Raw genomic sequence first — 20,366 nt, forward strand, 5'->3', positions numbered from 1 at the left:
GAACACATCCATTTTATCTTATTATAAATCCACCACAATCCTGCAACTACGACTGAGTAAAACTGAGCTAAAAACCACCACAAAACAATAACACACTTTAGATAGAAATATTTTAATTGGTGAGAAGGCTTCAGAAGAAGGAGACACACTGAACCTACACACTAAACCAACACACTGCTCATACAGCAACTGATACAGGTTTTTAAGCATTCAGTCAGGAAAAAAAACATGTAAAAATTACCCAGGGCTTATTATATATCTAACTGGTTAAACAATATGTTAGTGCTTAACTCAGTGTGTTACACTGCAGATAACTAACATAACTAGCTAACCTGGGTATTCAGCATTTAAGTGAAGCCATGCACCAAAACCCTTCGACATCTTCTTCATTAAGAATCAGTGTGATAAGACGTGCTAGATTCTTACACTAGGTTAGAGTACCAGATTTAACCCAACATTTAGCTGACTAGTTATCTAACCAGGGAACTTGAGAATTACTCTGCTCTGTAAAAACACAACTTTGTGTCTAATATTTTACCTTTAAAGCAAATTAAAAAAAAAAAGGGCAGCTTAGACAGCCTAACGTTAGTTACTGCCTAACGGAACATCTATCTCTTATTCACCGACACTCATACACATACACATATATATACACATATATACACACGCTCATACACACACAAACAAACACACACACAGACATTTGTACGTATTCACACAAAACAACACACCCAAACAAACACAAAGACATTTACACACATTCACACAAAACAACACGCAAACACGCGTAGTAATTCTCAGTTAATAATAAAAGACGTCGAATACACGCACCATGCTGTAACGTTACTTTGTGATACTTTACAGGCTCTTCTTAAAGAAAAAAATAGCTAAACAGAGAGATAGCTACATATTAAAACACAAAATGCGGTTAGAAACAGGGAGAGAGCCGTTACCTGGCAGCGCTCGCGCTCCGGCCGGTTTTTTCCCGCCTTTCTCTCTGAGCTCTGAGAGCGCGAGCCTCCGCTGCGGCGCTGAACTGAAGGTCCACCACAGCATCAGCTCTCCTCCGCACAGAGGAGCGCACACACCCCTGCTGCTGCTACTGCTGCTGCTGCTGAACCCCCGACTCTCTCCATACCTTCACTCTCAGCCTCTCCTCCACCGACAGGTAACACACACTCACTCACACACACACACACACACACCTGCTCCTCCACTTTAACCAGAGACGCTGTCAGATAAGCGCCACTTCTCCCTCAAGCAAATCAACCTGATAGCAGATCTCATAACTACTGCACTGCATCCACTCGTTAACGGAGCCAAACGGCATATAACAGCAGCGCAAACTGAAGAGCCTACAGGCAGCTCTGTCTTGAAAGGAACCTGCAGCACGCTGCCCCACACCGCGGAAAATTAGGTGTTAGCGCCATCTGCTGTGGATTTACTTTAGAGCCCTTTCAAGACATGTGGGGCCCAAGCAAGATGGACTGTCCCTGCTATACACCTATCCACCTCCATCAAAACTACTGTTATACGGGTTCTGTTTATATTTTTACTCTCATTCCCTCTTTAATCCCCCCCCCATCACTATTGAAATAATGTCTTGTGTCTTTTGTCTCACGTATGTCTATCTATGTCCTTGTTGTATTGTACATTTAGTGCAGGGGTGTCCAAACTTCTTTTGTTGGGGGCCAGAAGGAAAAATATATTTGAAGTCACGGGCCACAGACTCTGTAATAAAACAAATAATGAAATATACCACTTTAAATAATACATTTTCCTGATTACTTTCAGCACACCCTCTCCGCTTCTCTTTGGCCCGTTTTTATGCGCTACAACTGCGCACCCTCTCCGCTTTTAGACTATTTTGCCCGTTTTCCTGTGCTATAACCGCACACTCTCTCCGCTTTTAGACTCTTTTACCCGTTTTCCTGTGCTATAACTGTGCACTCTCGCCGCTTTTAGACTCTTTGGCCCGTTTTCCTGCTATAACTGCGCACCCTCTCCGCTTTTAGACTCTTTGGCCCATTTTTCTGCGCTACAACTGCGCACTCTCTCTGCTTTTAGATTCTTTGGCCCTCGCTACAACTTCACTCTCGACGCTTTTAGACTCTTTGGCCCGTTTCTGACACCTAGCGTTCAAACTTTGAATCCCACATTATAAAAACCTGCTTACCAGCGGGCCAACTTTTATTTTATTTCTAAAATATCTCACCCGCAGGCCGTAGGTTGGACACCCCTGATTTAGTGCCTAACATTCTTTTATATTTATAATCTTATTTTCCGTACTTGCTGTAACTTTTGGGAAGGAGAGTAATTTTAATCATCTGTATTATATGTCCTGTACATATGCAGTATTGACAATAAAACTACTTGACTTAACTTGACTTGAAAACATTGAAGTTAAAAATTGTATGCTATTGCAATGTCATGTGATTAAACACAATTAACAGTGACTCTGGGACAGATCTGCATTTCCCCCCCCAAAAAGGTCATACACTCTAAAATTTAATTGGACCACCTTTAGCTTTGATTGCTGCAGCATTTACTGTGGAATTATTTCAAAAAGCTTCTGCAATGTCACAAGATTTATTTCAATTAGAGGTGTGCCAAAAAATCGATTCACATAAGAATCTTGATTCTCATTTACTACGATTCAGAATCGATTTAAAATGTCCCAAAATCGATTCTGAGGGGCGGGTTTTAGACTGATTTTGGGCTGGGTATTTTTGTTGGACCTGGCAACCCTGGGGATAGCGCTTGTCCTTTCAAACGGAGATCTTCCAAACACACACAGAGCGTAGGTGTTTGAGAATCACCGGTAAGATGGCAGAACAAGCACTATATTACATTAGATTAACGTGTAGTTTCAATGTTTTATGGCAGAATGCTTCATAACAAGCATAAAAAAAGATCGCTAGTAGTTAGTTTCAGTAACTGTTAGCTAGCTAACTAGCTAACTTTCCAGTTCCACCTTAAATAACGCTACAGGTGGCAGCGGGCTGCAGCATTTAAGGCGGAACGGAAAAATACAATAAGCTAATCAGAGCTAATTTCAGCTCCTCATCACAGAGGAATTAAGGAATGGACAATATGAATTAATTTCTCCACCTCCTGCCCCCTTTCTGAAGAAATACAACGACCTTAAATTAACTAGTTAATCAGCAGCTGCTCCTGAACTTTAGCGCTCCAGTGCTATCATCACATCAGCCCAGCAGCGTCACCTACACACCACCGCTAGTAGCCTGGTAATAAAGCAGTGTTATTTATTATTTATTTATTGTTCATTAACGTCATTGTGATATCCCAGTGATTCCTCTGTCACTGAGGACCCACATTCCTGCACATTTTATTGTTTTTGTAACACATTACCTGCTCCAGGACCAGTGTATATTATGGAGGGTTTTTTTTCAATAAGATTCATAAGCCAGAAGCAGAAATTTTTATAATTCAAATCGTTTTGAATCAAAAATCGATTTTGAATCGAATCGTGGCCCCCAAAATCGGAATCGAATCGAATCGTGAGATAGTAAACGATTCCCACCCCTAATTTCAATCCAGTGTTGCATTCCTTTTTCACCAAGATCTTGCATCATTGATGATGGTAGAGTCTGACCACTACACAAAGCATTCTCTAACACATCCCAAAGATTCTCAATGGGGTTAAAACCTCATTAGACTAATAATAACTTTAACAACTTAAGTTTAAAATACAGTGGACTGGGCACAATATGATTTCTCATAAAGTACAAAATGAATTAATGTCTACTATATGTTAGTTTTCTTAAAACTGAAAACACTGTACAATCATGTTACAACTGTTGACGTACAATTCTTGACATTCTGTGGACTTTTGTCATCATTTTAATAATGCATCTCTAACACAGAGATGCAGACAGGATGAGAGAGAGAGAAAGAGAGAGCAAAGCTGGGAACGTTTCTCTGTGTAGTATAGTATTGGGATTTTACTCCAATGTGACTTACACAATGTTATGCGGTTCTTACAGAGTTCTTGTGTGGTTCCAGCAAAGTTCAATATTGCAGTAGCAGCATTCTGTGTTGGGAGTGGCGAAAACACCACTCTCACTACAAGCCAGTATATTATCAATAACTGCATAATGTAATTTAAAAAGTTTAATCAATTCAAATATTATTAAAATATACATGTCATTCAAAGTTCATTCAATGATATCAGTTGTTTTCAACCTGTGGGCCACGGCCCTCCCAGTGGGCTGCATAGGTACTGCAAGGGGGTCGTAGACCAAACCTCTTGTTTTACTATCCGGAGTAAAAATTCTTCCTGTATACTTAGTCATATTAGCTTATTATTTTATTAGTAAGAGTCTGAGTGAACAGACTCTCAGTTTACAGAAGTTGATGGTTGTGGTGTATTTGGTTTTATACTGCAAATAAAATATTCAAGGGTTTTGTGGAAAGTTTTGCTCTGTGTTAAGTGGGCCTCGAGATCCAAAAGGTTGGAGACCCCTGATATAAGTTAACCCCTGAAAACGTAGTTAAAAAATGTAAAGTCTACCCTGGTACCCGTACAATTTTTGCATGAGGACTTTCAGTATATTTTATATGTAGAGCAGGAAATCATTTTGGATCGAGTGCTTAAACTAGTCAAAGTGTTGGTGGAAAACAATAATAAACGTACAAATGTTAGTAGAAGTGTTTATATAGCAAAGAAATACAACCATGACTACATTGACCCCCTTTTTCTAAGAGTAAAAGAACAGACCAAAAATGTGGTTTTAACATGTTTATTTAAATAACATGATTCTACTGAAAGCAAGGGATAGAAAGGAGGTTACTGTGTAATCACAGATATAGTACAGGTTTGGGAGCTTTTTTAAATGTTACAAATAAACATAGTAATGAGAAGAAGCATTCAGTATGCAAACCAAGCCAACAACACACATCAGCCATAACATTAAAACCACTGACAGGAGAAGTGACTAACATTGATTATTTCATTTTAATGGCTTCTGTCACAGTATCGGACATACTGTGCAAAAAAAAGTGATCAGTCAGATTGTGAAGTTTGTGTCTGGTTTTATTTCACAGAAAAAAAAACTTTTTTTTAGAACAATACGCTAAAAAAGTTATGCTATCTATTCTAGAAAGTTCAGAACACAGATAGGAATGCACAATGATATAGGAATTACATTTCAATATTTTAAACCGATATTTGGTGACGTATTATTGTTTGCAGGAAAAGGGGCAAACAGGAGACAAATTTGACTACCAAATGTAAATGCATGTGGTTAAAATCTTATGCAGTGGGACTGCATAACCGTGAGCATCACCATTGGACTATTGAGCAATGGAAGAAAGTGGCTTTTATGAATTCTGCAAGCCCAGGTGCATGTTTACCACTTACCAAGACAAGAGATGGCATCAGGGTGCACTGTGAAAAGAAGGCAAGCCAGAAGAGGCAGTGGGGGTAATTCTCTGTGTAAAGGTTTACTGGGAAACCATGGATTCTGGCATTCATAAAGATGTCACATGTAAATGTAAACATGTAAAATGTTAGGCAAGTGGTTTTTATGTTATGGCTGATTGTTGGATAAGATTTTCACCCAACATTAAACCCATCCAAGTGACCCTGTAATTCTTCATTACATACTAAAAGTTGGCATAGGTCATCTTTAGGTCTAGATATATAGGTAAATTTGTTGTTAGCTAGCAATGACAACACTATACAAAACTGGTGCAGTAGTATCCATTAACATTTTGGTCACAGTTGCAACCTCTAATGAGAGATTAACATAAGAGTTATAATTTTACAAAACAATCTTGCCTTAGCACATCCTGAGCAGCACAGACTTAAAGGGCAGCAAAAATCAGAGCACATACAGTAGGTAAAATGCTATAGGTTTAGCAGCCTTTTCATTCATAGAGGAATGGCAAGAGATGAATTCATGTTTTAACGTAAGTAAAAACTCCTTCTTGGTTACATTTAGAAAGAAAAGTGATTTATGCAATTTCTTAAATAAGAGCTTATGAGAAAATAGTCATCAATCTCGAGAATTGTGAACAGTATAGTTGAATTAAACAAATATTTAGGTTTCGTAAACTTGTATATTTAATAGTAAAAAGTAGATGCAGGTAGGTTAACCAAATACACACAACGTATCCATCCCTCCTGCCGTTTATGTGTTTCAGGGAAAACATTGCTCACTTCATTTTTAAACAGATCAGTTCACAAAGATGATATTTCTAAATAATCTAAATTTCAATAGAAGTCAAAGATGTGGTGACTAACTGAAAATTATACTCAAAGTACTATTAGCCTACTTCAAAACATCAACAACTCAAACAGCTCTTCAAAAACAATGGAGTAAGAGTAAAAAAATACAGTAGGCTACAAAAGACTACTCCGGACTACTCAAGAACTTACTCTGATTTATGAGATCAGTTTCATTCTGAGGCATCAATTGATGTCCAGCTCCACAGTTCCGCAGGCATTTATGTCAAAATGGAGGCTTTTAGCTGAAACCTTTTTATCTTTCAGCTGTTTATGAAAGATTACCGTTCTATTGTTAAAGTTGAGATGTGACCGACTAGAACAATGCATCAAACACAAAGTTTGTTTTTTTTTAAAAAAAGCATCTACAGGCGAGTGACAATTTATAAGCATAAGTATATTCGCTGCAAATATACTCAAGTAAAAAGTCTACTCACTAACTCAAAATTCTCAAATTACATATTCTTTCATGTAATTCATTACTACCCAGTGATAACGTCCTACCTGGAGATCATTTGTTTGGTCACAGCGCCCTCTGCAGTACAAAACTGAAAGAGCTTTCTGTAGTGTTCTTCCCTCAGGATTTGTATGTAATCAGACACAAGACTGATAGTCCCTCTGTTTAAATCTGTCCATTCCAACATCGCTGCACTTTATTTGCTGAAGCCATATTTATATAGGACAGTCCAGTGAGAATGTGCAATGTATACTTGCAGAAGAGAACAATCTAAAGAAACAAAGAGAGAAAAAGAAGAGAAAAAAGAATTTACTTTTTTGACATTGGTAAAAACCCGTAATTATTAAATAATACAGATAAAATTAAACAAATGACAAAATAACCAGGAAGAGAAATTCGGAGGACTAATGGAAAGGTGTAAGGAAGCTATAATCAAATTGGCTATAACTACTTAAAGGCACAAACTTAACAGTAATTTAGCAGTACACTCTAAAAGTTTTTTCAATTCTATATCAAACCATTAGGATTCATATATGCTTTTTAGGTCTGAAAATAAAGACAAAATAAACCCTGTTTGCATAGAGTATAGTGTCAGGAGGGAAATAATTATCTAAGCAGAAAATAATTATGCATCAGATTGAAAAGATGCCTGTTAAACATATCAGTCTGTCTTCCAAACAAGTTTATAACTTCAATGATGATACATAATCTAAATGTCATTATCAGTCAGATATGTGTTGACTAATCAACACCTGTTAACATTCTCAGATCTTTTTTAAGTATGTTTTTTGGCAAAAAAGTGTCTTAACAGCCAATCAATTTAACTAAATAAAACACAAATGATTAGATTATAACAACAAAAGGTTGATATTGATCTGCCTTCAGTCTCAAACATGAGGCATACATTCACACTTTAAACCCACTGCACTTTGTACTAAAGGTTGAATGTAGGTGGAATTCCATGGAATAAATTCATTTTTATCCCACATTATAAATAGGCTACAATAAAGGAGCTCTAATTTCCAACAGGAATAATTTGGCGTTTGGTGTAAACTGTTTACTCTGAACGAATACCATGCACATCTGTTTACTCTACATTCTAACCACATCATTTGTTTCTTCTGCATACTCCAATGTATTATTGTGTGTCTTTTATGAAATGCATAATGTACAATCTGCTGTAAAAGCTGACGAAATTTTAATAATCTCTATACTACCGCTATTTTCCGAAACATCAGTTTTTAAGCCTTTTTAATGGTGTCCCTGTTTAGACTTCTGTGATTCAACACTTAGATACTACTATCAAGTGTCCCAGTATCTTTGATTACATAAAACCTAGAGCTACTTTACAAAGGTTTTGATGACTTATTTTTATTAAGATGATTAAACCAAGGTAGCTTTAACGTTTAAGTTGAGTCAGCAAAAAAAAGAAAGAAATTGTTTTCGTTGTGCAATTGAAAATGTTAGCATACATTTAACAGTTTAGAGAATTGAATGAGTTTTGTAGCTGCATATCGACTCCATATCGATCCAGAAAAAAAAGAGTTCTATAGGCTATGCCAGTGCTAAATATGACTAAAAATAACAATTTGAAGTGCACAGAAAATGTATTTAACAAAAGCAATAAACTGAATGCTGTTAATGTTACTCACCATATCAGCGCCTTTGACCGAGTACTCCTTCCCTGCATCTTTGGGGTCCTTGATGGGGTAGGAATACTGGTCCTGTGGGTTTTTCTGTGCGTCTCAAGGAAAACCTTTTTGGCAAATGCCCGACCGCACATGTCACATCCATGCAGGGAGAAATTCTTTGTAACCCTCACCTCTGTACTAGTTTCCTGGCTTCTAGTGACAGGAGGTCCTTTGACAGGGTTGTGACTGCGAGTCATGTGTGGATTCTTTGGTTCATGAGGTTTCTTCTCTTGTTTGATTACTTTACAAGGCTGTAAAGGTTCCTGTTTTACAGGGTTCAGTGATGTAAGGGCAGAATTCTTACGAGTAATTGGGGACAATGATGGTTCAGTTTTCTTCAGAATCGGGGATCCAGAAGTCTCTTGCTGACTCGTATTAGGAGTTTCTGGCTCCGGTGTAAACATGCTGGGTGTTGAAATGGGGAGCATCTCAGGTGTTTCCTCCTTTAAAGATGTCCTCTTAGCAGTGTTATTTAGCACTGCCTCAGCCGGCTTTTTCACTGCTCGACTCTCCAGGGCCGGCATGATCTTGGCCAGGTAGCGGGAGGACTTCTTGTGAACCACAGTAATGTGACGGATGACGTCTCGCTTCCGTCGGGACTCGTATCTGCAGATTGGACAGGCATAAAACTTGATGTAGATGCTGTCATTCCCATCCATGTGCAGCTCAGTGATGTGCCTGGTCAGGTTCTGACTAGAGCTGAACTGTCGCTTGCACAGCCAGCAGTAGATACGTTTAAAGTCAAAGCTAACAGGGAGGTTTCCACTGTCCTCTGTGACTTTAGTCTTTGAGGAAGAGGATGCAGAACTCTTATTTGCATCACTTGAAGGTGACGGACTGGATGGAAGGCCACTTTTTCCAGGAAAAACATCATCTGTAGGTTCCGATTTTATTTTAGCTTTCCTCGAAAAGAGGGTACGGTTTCCAGAAGAGCCGTTTTCTACTGCATGAACCTTATGGACGATACGCATATGCCTCCTCAGCATTATGTCAGAACTGTATTTTCTCTTACACAACCTACAGCGACACGTGGACAAGTTATACTCTTGTTGCTCTGGCTTTGTGGAAGTGCTGGGTTGTTTTGAGGAATGAGTTGAAACTTCAAGTGAGAGGGGCTGACCAGGCCGAGTGGCAATGTCAGGAGTAATGCAGTCTCGCTTCAAACCCCGGTGGACCTCGTCAAAGTGGCGACGGACATTAGCCTTGGTTGCAAAGGATTTCTGACACACAGGGCAGTTCTTGCTAGCAGTTGGTATAGGTTCCTCTGAACGCTTGGTCTTTACCATAGACAGTAAACTGATGGGCACGGTGCGCGTCTCCGTGAACTTCCGCAGCTCTTCCAGTTTTTGTCCGTGCATCTTGCGGCAGTGGCGACGCACACTGCGCTTTGAACTGAATTCTTTTCGACAAAGACAACAGGATATCCTTGTTTCCTTCATTTCAGAGGTGGTCTCCTCTTCATCTTCTTCCCTCTCGCCTTGTTCATTGTTGCCATTTTCTTGAGAACTTGGGTCTTCTCTATCTGAAGATGTCTCAGGCACTAAATCCATGTCATCTTCCATGTCCTGCTGTTCAACTTTTTTGGGGGCTACAACGGACTTGCGGCGATTTTGCTTCTTTGCTCCAGAGTTGACCTGGGGTTGGACAATGGGTGGAGTCATATTTTCATCCTCATAACTTTCAGGAATCAGGTGTTGGAAGACAGCATTGGGGTTGGTCTCTATTGCCTCCAACTCGATCACATGCTCTTGTGTTTCTCTTGGATAAATTGCATCCAGAAGGTCTTTGATAGCCTGGTTCTGGCTGTTTGGCTGCGGTGATTCTGCAAAGTAACAATAAAAATTTACATTATGATCAATAAAATGTGTGAAAAAGTGAAAAAGAAGATTCTATTTAAAAAGCCATAAATGAGAATAATAATAAATGTATATATCTCATCGTGCTACAAAAATAATGAAACATAACAGTTTCATAACCGGGCTATTAGGAAATTAAATAAAAGCAAAGCATAACACCATCCTAGTCAACATTAGTGATGTGACCAGGATGGGTTAAACATCTGAGTTGTACACTGCACATGTCCAAGATGGGACCCATGTGACACTAAGGTAGGATACACGATGGGACCCGTAAACACCACATTTATAAACCCACTAAGAACCACATAGCCCACATTCTAACCATGTGACACACACATTAACATGGCTGGCACAAAATTTAGAATGAAAATAAAACTATAGATACTATAAGATACTAGAATATTTGGCCTTCATGCCAGTTTCTGGCATCCCAAGAGAAAGAAAAAAATCAGATAATCAGGTAGTAGGATTAAGGGTGAGGAACAAGAGCCATACAAACCATCTTGCTCAGGATGTGCAGAAAAACAGTAGAACTCTTTGTGTGTGACCAAATTAGGTAGACCACGGAAAAGGCTTCGGCAGAGTTTGCATTCAAAGATGGTGTCAACTTCCTTTAACAGCATGTGCCTGAGCTGGGTTGTACCTGCAAAATCACAAACACAGAGGCTTATATATTACCACAGAAAGATAAGGAGTCACCACAGGAAATACAACAGACATATTGCCATCCTTTACTGAAAGATGGCTTCATGGATTCATAGCTGTCATCAAGAAATGAAAAAAGCAAGAGAATGAGCCTGTTTAAAGAGTGTGAAATCACTGGTTTACCTGATCGAAAGCACTCAATGATTTGTTGAATTCCTGACTTGGAAGTCTGGAGCTGCTGCTGCAGTAGAGGTGGGTCTCCTGGCTCTACAGTATGCACTGAAAACCATACAAAATAATATGTTTAGATGACACTTCCTGTAGAGAATCAGAATCACCTGTAGAGAGGATTTGACTGCTGCTGCCATAGTAAGTGAGCCTAAGTCATCCAAAATTGTTATTCATGTCCCATTACCCCTGCTGTGTCAGTTGAGATCGTACATGCCTAAAACTAAGTTAGGAATTCAGTATTAATCTATCACCAGGCACCCAGTACAAACATGTAGCATTTAGGAAGAGATTAGAAGGTATGATATGCAGCTGTCACATTAAGAAACATTGGAGAAAAGCACACTAGAAATAAGAGGAGGCAGGTAGTGACTGAACATGTGGTGAGAAATGAGAGTCTCAAATTCAGAATCTTGAAGTGCTTATAAAGCTAAATGTATTTGCAGAGTCTGTTCTTGTGTCCCAATGAGGTTGTATTCATAATGAGAAACATAAATCATTTGGTCAGTAAAAATTAATAATGGCAGACACTTTGTACTTGCACACTAAACAAATCTAATGGAAGTCTGTAATCTATGGAACTGGATTTCTTCTAGTAGATGTATTTAATGCATGACAAGTATATTTCCATTTTTAAATATGCCACTCTCGGCACTTCTTAAATGTAGGGTGTTTTCAAACTAGCACTATTTGGTCTGGTTAAACTGACGCTTTTTTTGTACTCTAGGTGCAGTTCGTTTGGGCAGGGGCGAAAACAATAACTGCACTTTGTAGCGGACTAAAACAACCGCACCAAGACCTGGAACACATGACCTTCTTGATATGTAGCTCTGCAAAAACTTTAAAAGAATTTTATAGGTACATGCTATTTATAGGTATATGTTTGAGTAAAATTAACATTGTTGTTTTATTTTATAAACTACGGACAATAGTTCTCACAATTTCCAAATAAAAATATAGTCATTTACAGCATTTATTTGCAGAAAATGAGAAATGTCTGAAATAACAAAAAAGATGCAGAGCTTTCAGACCTCAAATAATGCAAAAAAAAAGTTCACCTTCATAAACTTTTATGAGTTCAGAAATCAATATTTGGTGGAATAACCCTGATTTTTAATCACAGTTTTCATGCATCTTGGCATGTTCTCCTCCACCAGTCTTACACACTGCTTTTGGATAATTTTATGCCATTACTGCTGCAAAACTTCAAGCAGTTCAGCTTGGTTTGATGGCTTGTTATTATCCATCTTCCTCTTGATTATATTCCAGTGGTTTTCAATTTGGTAAAATCAAATAAACTCACAAGTGGTCTCTTATTTTTTCTGACAATGTGCTCACATGGTTTGTTGGGGAACATTTTGGTGCATTTTGTTTGTGAGGGAAAAACACCTGAACCAGCACATGAGGTGCTTGTTAAAGTGTTACATTGGGCCTGCTAGATTGTGGGCCGTACAAACATGTACATGATAAGAGCTATCCAGATCTATAAATGAGAAACCCTGCATTGTCACAATCTACATCACTTTTATTCCTGAATTTAGAACGGAAAATTAAGTGTCAAAGTACTCGTTATGAAATAAGTCATTAAGAAAGTATATGACGTAGCTGTCACATTAAGCAGCTTTGGGGGAAACACCACAGTATGAGGTGGCATCACAACAACACTACTCATCCAAAATAATGATGTAATTTCTCAATGGCAGGTATCGTACTCCAAAAGAAGAGGCCACATTGAACTCTGAGAATGTAGATAAGCTTGTTTGTCTCAGTAAAGTGAGGAACAGATCAACTGTGGTAAATAACACAAAACTGAAACTGTTGCTTATCTGACTTAACTTCATTACTTAGCATATTTAGCACTTAGCATCTCTTGACAGCACTAGCAAAGACAAAAAATATGGTCAAAAATTGGACTATTCTTCAACACCATATAGACACCCAAATGCACTGGTTCACAAATCTGGCCAAGACAGACAGCCTACCTTGGGTTTGGTCGTAGTCATCTTGATGGGATGCAGCTGGCTGGCACCAGCAGTGCTGTGGTGTTTCAGTCTGACAGCACTTGTCATTGGTCATGCTCACTTCAGTACTACTGTCCTCCATCTCTCAGAGTTCTAGAAAAGACACACAATTCCATTAATTCTCCTGCTTTTTATCCTACCGTTTGCATGAAGAGCGTTGAAGGCAACAGACACAAATTAGCAATGGTTATAAAGACAATATTATCCAAAAGTTTCAGAAACTCAGAAACTTATATTTAGAAGATACAAAAATGAAATTATTTACTTTAATCAGACTAATTTTCTGTTATCTTTTAAAACCAAAAACCTTGATCACTTTTGACATACAATAAATTGGAAATTACAAATAGGTGCACTTTAGTAGGAACTGAATGCACTTCTGAAGGGGTATTACCAAACATTTGGGTATATAGGGTCAGTTTCCCAGAAAGGGATTGAATTTTCCTTTTAATGGAAATCCTTCATTAAAAATGCTGTGTAGTCCAGGACTAGACTTAATCATTGTCTGGGAAACTGGCCCATAATGAATAAATGTCTATATATATGCTGCATTTATTTACATGTAAACACTGATTTAAAACTTTAAGAGTAAAAAAAGACAGACAAACAAAGAAAGAGTTTACATCAAGTGATGGTTCTTCACGCTCACATACATAGCACACATTATAAAAACCTGCAAAAACCCTTAGGACAGTTATTTTAAAGCATATATAAGAAAGATATCCGCAAACAGGGTAAAAATGTAGTTGAAAACACATTCAGTAAAAAGTGATTTGTGTGCAAAAAGTATGATATAGGAGAGTAGTAAAGAGGTAGAGAACAACGGTTTCTCTAGTGCCTTTTTTTTTTACTGGTAGATATTAAAAACTCAACACTCATAGTTAGTGGTGTAAAAATCACAGGCACCTCAATACAGAGATGTGGAAAAAGTGATCTGGTTAGATGAGTCATTACCAGGTTCTCCACAAGTGGGCGAGTGAATGTGTGACGTACACCAAGAGCATTCTACACGGTTGAACATGTGACTCCTACAGCATGGAGCTCTGTTCTACTTTAAAAGCATTTAGATTTTTTTTGTTGATTAAACTCAAAAATAGGGCCAATGGTACCTAGACAGTAGTCTGTAATAATGTTTACAAATGTTTACATTTGGTAACAATAACATTTGGTCAAAGGTCAAATACTGAAAAGGGCTTTGTATTGGCACAAACTTGGCAATACAATAAGATATTACGAAGTAATATTTACATTTAAATTTGCTAACATTTTGAGAATAATCTTGTGTATTGACTGACCAATCATCGGCTCTGACCAGATACATCTTTTCCGGCTCTCCCTTGTGTAAACATACACAGCCTATAGTACATATTCACTGGATGGCTGCTATGAGATTAAAATGGAACTTAATTGGAAACCAGTGTATTTATCCAATTTTCTGAGCTGGATTACTCACTAACATAGGTTTTGCTCATTAAACCTGAGTTAGGAAGCATCCAGTAGTGGGTAGCTGCAATGCTAACTGATTTTCCAATCTGTAAAGAAAGCTAATGACCCGTTTATGACACCATGTTGGTTAGCTAGGGTAAGCCTTGTTTTATAGGATATGTATGATGTTTTTACTTGATTGTGATTTTCAGTAACCAAGCCTAAAATACCAGCAATGAAGTTACCCAAGTCATTGTTCTGCTCAAATTAACTGAACATCAAAATGCTTTTCCCCCTCTTATCGAACAAATATTTTCAGATCTCAGAAATTGGGTGCATTTCTATCACTTTGGCAGACATTACAGTTTGCCAAAATATAAAGTTTTATAAAGTTTACCCCACTCTCCCATGTAAAATATTTATCTATATAATGTTATTCTTTGCATTCCATTAAATATTGCAGAATATTTAATATCTAATATATTTAATATTATATAAGTGCAATCGTTTTTTGATCTACCTGTGCTTTTTTTTGCTGCCACCTTCTGCCATTAGAGGCAGCATATTAGATGCAGACAGTGCTTAACTGTTGGTGAGGGACTTTCTTCATCAAATGCAAACATATCACACAACCTCACAACAAGGCTTATCTAGATGTTTTTCATACTTTCAACACTGACTTTTGTCATGCATGGTTGAGAACATTCTTGGTTTATCTGCAGTTGCTCTTAACCACCATTGCTTGGTGAGTTTTGGACAGTGGAAATTGCAAAATGAAAGCACCAAAACAAAACTATAATGTACTAATTTAAGTCTTTTTATTTTAAGTCCATTTGTTAATTAAGAAACATGACTAAATAAAGCACATTCATTCTTTAAATGTAAAAAATAATATTGCAATGACACTCATATCTACCATTAGGTGATGCTTGATCTGAAGCCAACAGTAGACCTGGGGTGTGGGGTTATTATGCCTGCACCTGTTACTGCATTGTGCCAATTTGAAAACTTGGTCATTTGAAATGTTTTAGAAAATTTAAAATTTAAAAAATGTGCACTTACTCAGTAAATGTTGTTCCTTCACTTGTATTATGTCTTACAGAATACTGCCTTTACCAAAATAAACCCTGAAACAAACCCTAGAAATGTCAAGATTTATTGCCAACTTAAAGTTAAGTTAAAGTTGGTATCAGTATCTGTACCTAGTATTGGCAAATACTTGAAAATATGGCATCAAGTAAAAGTGATATCGGTGTATTCCTATTTTTTATTTTTTTTTTTAAGAAATTATAACGGATTTATCCCAAAAGTGAGAAATGGTCAATATATGGTTGTTTGATTTTGAAAGACCCTAACCACTTTAAGGAACATTGCATTCCATTGGATTACTGGTATGGGCACATGTGTTGGTCACAGATGCTTGTTTAAACACTACATTTAAAGTAAATTAAGTACATTAAGTAAATGCCTTATATTAGCAATAAAGACATGTCCTAACCAGTACTTCACTATTACAACAATGTTACCATAGATGAGAATTGGCAAAAATTACAAAAAAAAAAAAGAAAAAAAAAGTGTGCAAACCAAAGAAAATTATTTTGTACAAACTAAAACCTTGTTATATTGTTGAAGTGAACAGATCAGTGTTCCACATGATGCAGAGGATGCACCTGCAACTCACTGACAATCGACAACTAGTTATTGGCAAAACTTCATGGGTTAGATAGGATACGTTTTGTTCTTTAAACCTGAGTTATGACACCATGTGGTTAGCTAGGGCAAGCCTTGTTTTATAGGATGTGTATGGTGTATTTATCTTATTGTGATTTTGAGTAATCAAGCTTAAAATACCTGCTTTGAAGTTACCCGATTCATTGTTCGGCATAAATGATTTTTTCTGCATAAATGATAAAAGGTTTTTTTCCCCCAATTATTCAACCGAACACCAAAAATGCCTTTTTTCCCTCTATTCGAACAAATAATTTTGGTTCCCAAAAATGTGGTGCATCTACAGTACTGTGCAAAAAGTTTTAAGCACCTAAGCAAATTACACTAATTAATTTATCTTAGCTATATGAGTGTTTTTGCCTGAAAAAAACACCACATATGATTTAAACAGATGCAAATAAACATTAATACAGTAAAAAGTAACAGGAATTGTTAGGTAAGTAGGTTGAATTCTGAGCCAAGCTTGAGACCAAAGTTTACTTTCACATTTCTCCTGGATGCCCTCAGCCAGCATGTGCATGTTCAGTTCCATCAGCAGCTCATCTGATTTAACATCAGTAAGATTTAATTTACCAAAACAGGTGTTGATGTGATGAGAACTAGAAATAACACTACTAAACTTGGATGAGGATAGATTAGTATATGTTTTAAGGATCTAAAAGCACTGCTTTTTGTAAAATTGCTGTTTGTATGTATTGTAATGCTAGTGTTTTACTAAGCTAATAAACTTTCTGTCCAGATAAGAAGCTTTTTCTTTACTTAAAATCCCCACAGGTGCCTATAACATTTTCACAATACTGTGTATCTCCAATGTTACCATAGACCAGAAATGGCGAAAATGATTTTAAAAAAGCACAAAAAAGTGTACAAAGTGTAAAGTAAATGAACTAAAACCTAAACCTTTTGTCATAATATTGAAGTGAACAGATCAGTGTTCCACATGATGCAGAGGATGCACCTGCAACTTCAGCCCACAGCGGGGAGTAGACACGCGAGAAATACAAAATATCATAATATTTGACTTGTAAAACTAAGTAAAGTAAGGTGTAGAGGGGTAACCGGACACTCCACGGCGGTGGGAGTTAGTGAGTTAGTGGGTGTGTGGGTGGGCCAGGTTCCACGTAGCGTTTGGCAAAGTCTCTACGACACCTGACGAAACCCGGAGCAGAACAACAGTTCAGACAGGCGCGAGGTGACGCAGCACAGACACAGTTACTGACACTATATCAAGCGCATACACACACGCGTTTACGCGCGGAGTTCCACATTCAGCACGGTGCCCAAAACATTCACACGGAGCCACGTGACCGGAAAAATGATTTAAAATGATAGACGCCCCCCTCCTCCTACAGCACCACCACCACCTCCCGTACCCCCGCCCCACGGGTATGGATACAAACGCTGCTCGTCCTTAAACAGCGCGAGCAGTTCACTGGGAACTTCTCTCTCTGTCTGTGTCTTTGTCTTTGAAGGGGGCTCGGCAGCCTCGCGACTCACAAAGCACACACACACTTATATACACACACATTTACTGGAGTGACATAGCGTTACGTACAGCCACGCTTTTCAGCCACTGTCACAGTGCTCAACTTTTACCATCACACACACTCACTCTCTCTCTCTCTCTCTCACACACACACACACAACAACCCTTCACATACAGCTGTACACTCCGCTGAGGAGCAGGATACGAACAGTGAGCTAAACAAACAGCAGCACGCAAAACTGTGGCACAGACTAATATTATCAGTGTGACAGGTCGACACCAAAGCAACAATACACAGTAGTGTATACATGTTTTGTATTTTTGTCACATAAACATATATTGACTGCATTAATTGGAAATTAATCATTCTTTGTTAAGAATACAACACTGTTATAAAGGTGCAACCTTAACAGTATTTGCATCAGTTATCCACATATCCATTTTCCTAACTTTGTGTCCCTAAAAGTTTCATGACTATTGGAAAGAACTTCAAGGGAAACAATTCACTGTTGTTTTAATACCCCGTTAAAATACAAATAAAAAGGTGATCTGTAGGATTTTTTTTGTTTGTTTCACTATAATAAACATGAACAAACCTAAAGAAGTGTTTTAGTTTGCAAACAACCCGCTGTGGGGACTGGACACTGAGGGCGGATACGGGCACCCAGCTGAAAAGTTGATCACTGAGGGGCAACGCGGCCTAGCCGCGGATAAAAGGGGCTTCAAAAATTGTTTCAGAGGCTGGTCTAAAGGCGCAGCTCCCCTTTACTTTGTGGCACCGGCTAACAACGCCTCAGCAATGGCTGACCATGTGGGAGTCTGAGCGAGAACGCACCACACCGCGGCCAGGCTGAACCTCCCCAAGTCCGCACACACTAACACAAACACACAACAGGCACGAGCGCGTAGGAACAAACACGCCGAACAGGACGCTGTGGTCACTTCGCCTCAGTTCACTTCAGTCTGCTGTACAGGCTTTAGTCAGTCTCTCGTGCACGGTTTGCGTCGCCGCCCGTCCTGCATGCGCAACATGGGCCCCATCTTGGCGCAGGCACGAGCCGCGGCCACGCTTTAGTAGCGAGCGTTCAAACCCACCAACCCACAGTCCGCGCTCGCTGGATGGAGAAGGGCGGCGGAACAGGCGCCCTGGCGCCCGCGTGCCTTTTACCGTCCATCTGTTATCATTAGTACGGCTGCAGCGTGGCGGCCCATCAATCCGCTCCGCACGAGCCACGAGCCCGCTGTTGAGCCGGATTAGCTGAGCCAGAGGAGCGCCCAGGAGCGTAGGAACGTAACGTTAGAAGAAGCGAAAGCGGGCCTGTAGCTTGAGACCCGATGTCCCCTCCTTCTCCTACTGCTCTCCCGCCGCGTGCTGCGCGGCGATCAAGCTGGTTGAGCTCGACAGGGAGTCCGTGTAGGGCAGATCCACCGACACCACGCGCCCAACCAACGGAGCGGCGCGGTCCCGCAAGCGCGTGCGCTGCGCGAGTGCTGCTCCATCTTTCTTGTTCGCTCGCTCGCTCGCTTTCTCTCTAGCCCTTCCGCGCGGATCGAGCGCCTCGTGCCCCAAACCGCGCAGCGCTGCGCCGCGCCACCGTCGCCGCCTGCGCCGACTTCCCCTTCCCCAGGGCCGCTCTGGCGCACAGCTCTGGTGACCCTTCCGCCTTTTACGCGCCCTCCTCCCGCAGCCATCGCTCGTACGCGGAGCGCCGCCACACCAACCCGCCAAACCGCGTGCCGCGCCACGATCCTCGCGAGGACGGAGCGCGAGCGGGGAGAGTTCGGGGGGAGCTCGTGAGGACGGCGCGCTGTTTGCTCGCGCTGGCCTGCCTCTGCCTGTCCAGGAAAGCACGGTTGGTTCGCTCGCTCGCTCGCTTGGCTCGGCGACGCCATTTTCTGCTAAGCAGCCTGGGAAACGGGCTGCGAGCCGCCACGCGATTCCGGCACTCGAGCGGCAAAAATGGCTCGCGCGAGCGAGGAGACGACTCTTACCTTTGTTCCAGAAGCCAGCGGGTCTCGGGTCCGGGCCTGGGCTGGGACAACTCCGGAGCGAGGCGGAGGATTAACCGAGTGGATGTGCAGCCTCTCTCTGTGTGAGTGTGTGCGTGTGTGTAAGTGCGTGCGCGAGTGTGTGTATGAGTGAGTGTGTGTGTGTGACTCGCCTCTCTGGCGCTGCCCTCTCGGAGAGGAGGCTGCCTTTGTGCACCCAGGGCTCCTTCCCAAACGACACGGGCGTTGCGCAAAAGGTGCAACTAGCCACAAAAAAAGAGCCCAACACAAACGCAGCGGCGTGGCCTCCGCTTCAGATGGGGGCAGATGGTCAGGGCCCCCGCGCACACAAACGCTTTTCTAGCACTTTAGGGGAGCGGGGGGCTCTGTGTTCAGCGGGCTTCGATTCACAGCGTTTGGCGCTCAGGAAAAGAGACTCGCTAAACTTTCTAACAACTAATTTCTCCAACAGTCCACCCCTACTTTTAATACGAGCCACAAACAGGAAATTCGCCCGCGTTAAACCAACGCGTTTCGTGTTAAATCAGTAGCTCGAGTCACATTTTAACACATTTTACCCTAATTAG

General features: G+C 40.1%; 2 protein-coding genes across 4 annotated transcripts in view; both read right to left on the reverse strand.

Moving 5' to 3' along the window:
- Positions 1 to 1,343, reverse strand: part of grm8b (glutamate receptor, metabotropic 8b) — a 168,351-nt gene extending 167,008 nt beyond the window's left edge. The window contains exon 1 of one of the 2 annotated variants that reach the window (XM_049474599.1): positions 954 to 1,343. The gene's annotated coding sequence lies outside the window, so the exon portion shown is untranslated. The other variant, XM_049474600.1, reaches the window with a different exon arrangement.
- A 3,406-nt stretch (positions 1,344 to 4,749) lies between these two features.
- znf800a (zinc finger protein 800a) lies at positions 4,750 to 20,017 on the reverse strand. 2 transcript variants are annotated; one of them, XM_007246546.4, is made up of 6 exons: positions 19,783 to 20,015; positions 13,113 to 13,244; positions 11,086 to 11,181; positions 10,757 to 10,900; positions 8,360 to 10,220; positions 4,750 to 6,977 (listed from the first exon to the last, which is right to left on the reverse strand). In XM_007246546.4, coding segments are annotated over exons 2-6 (2,223 nt in total). In that variant the 5' UTR covers positions 13,234 to 13,244; positions 19,783 to 20,015; the 3' UTR covers positions 4,750 to 6,976. The 2 variants fall into 2 exon arrangements, with proteins under 2 accessions (XP_007246608.3, XP_049330558.1); XM_049474601.1 differs by lacking the exon at positions 4,750 to 6,977 and having other exon boundaries at positions 8,356 to 10,220; positions 19,783 to 20,017.
- Positions 20,018 to 20,366: the final 349 nt, after the last annotated feature.

This window comes from Astyanax mexicanus, chromosome 2 (genome assembly GCF_023375975.1).
Source record: "Astyanax mexicanus isolate ESR-SI-001 chromosome 2, AstMex3_surface, whole genome shotgun sequence".
Taxonomy (NCBI): domain Eukaryota; kingdom Metazoa; phylum Chordata; class Actinopteri; order Characiformes; family Acestrorhamphidae; genus Astyanax; species Astyanax mexicanus.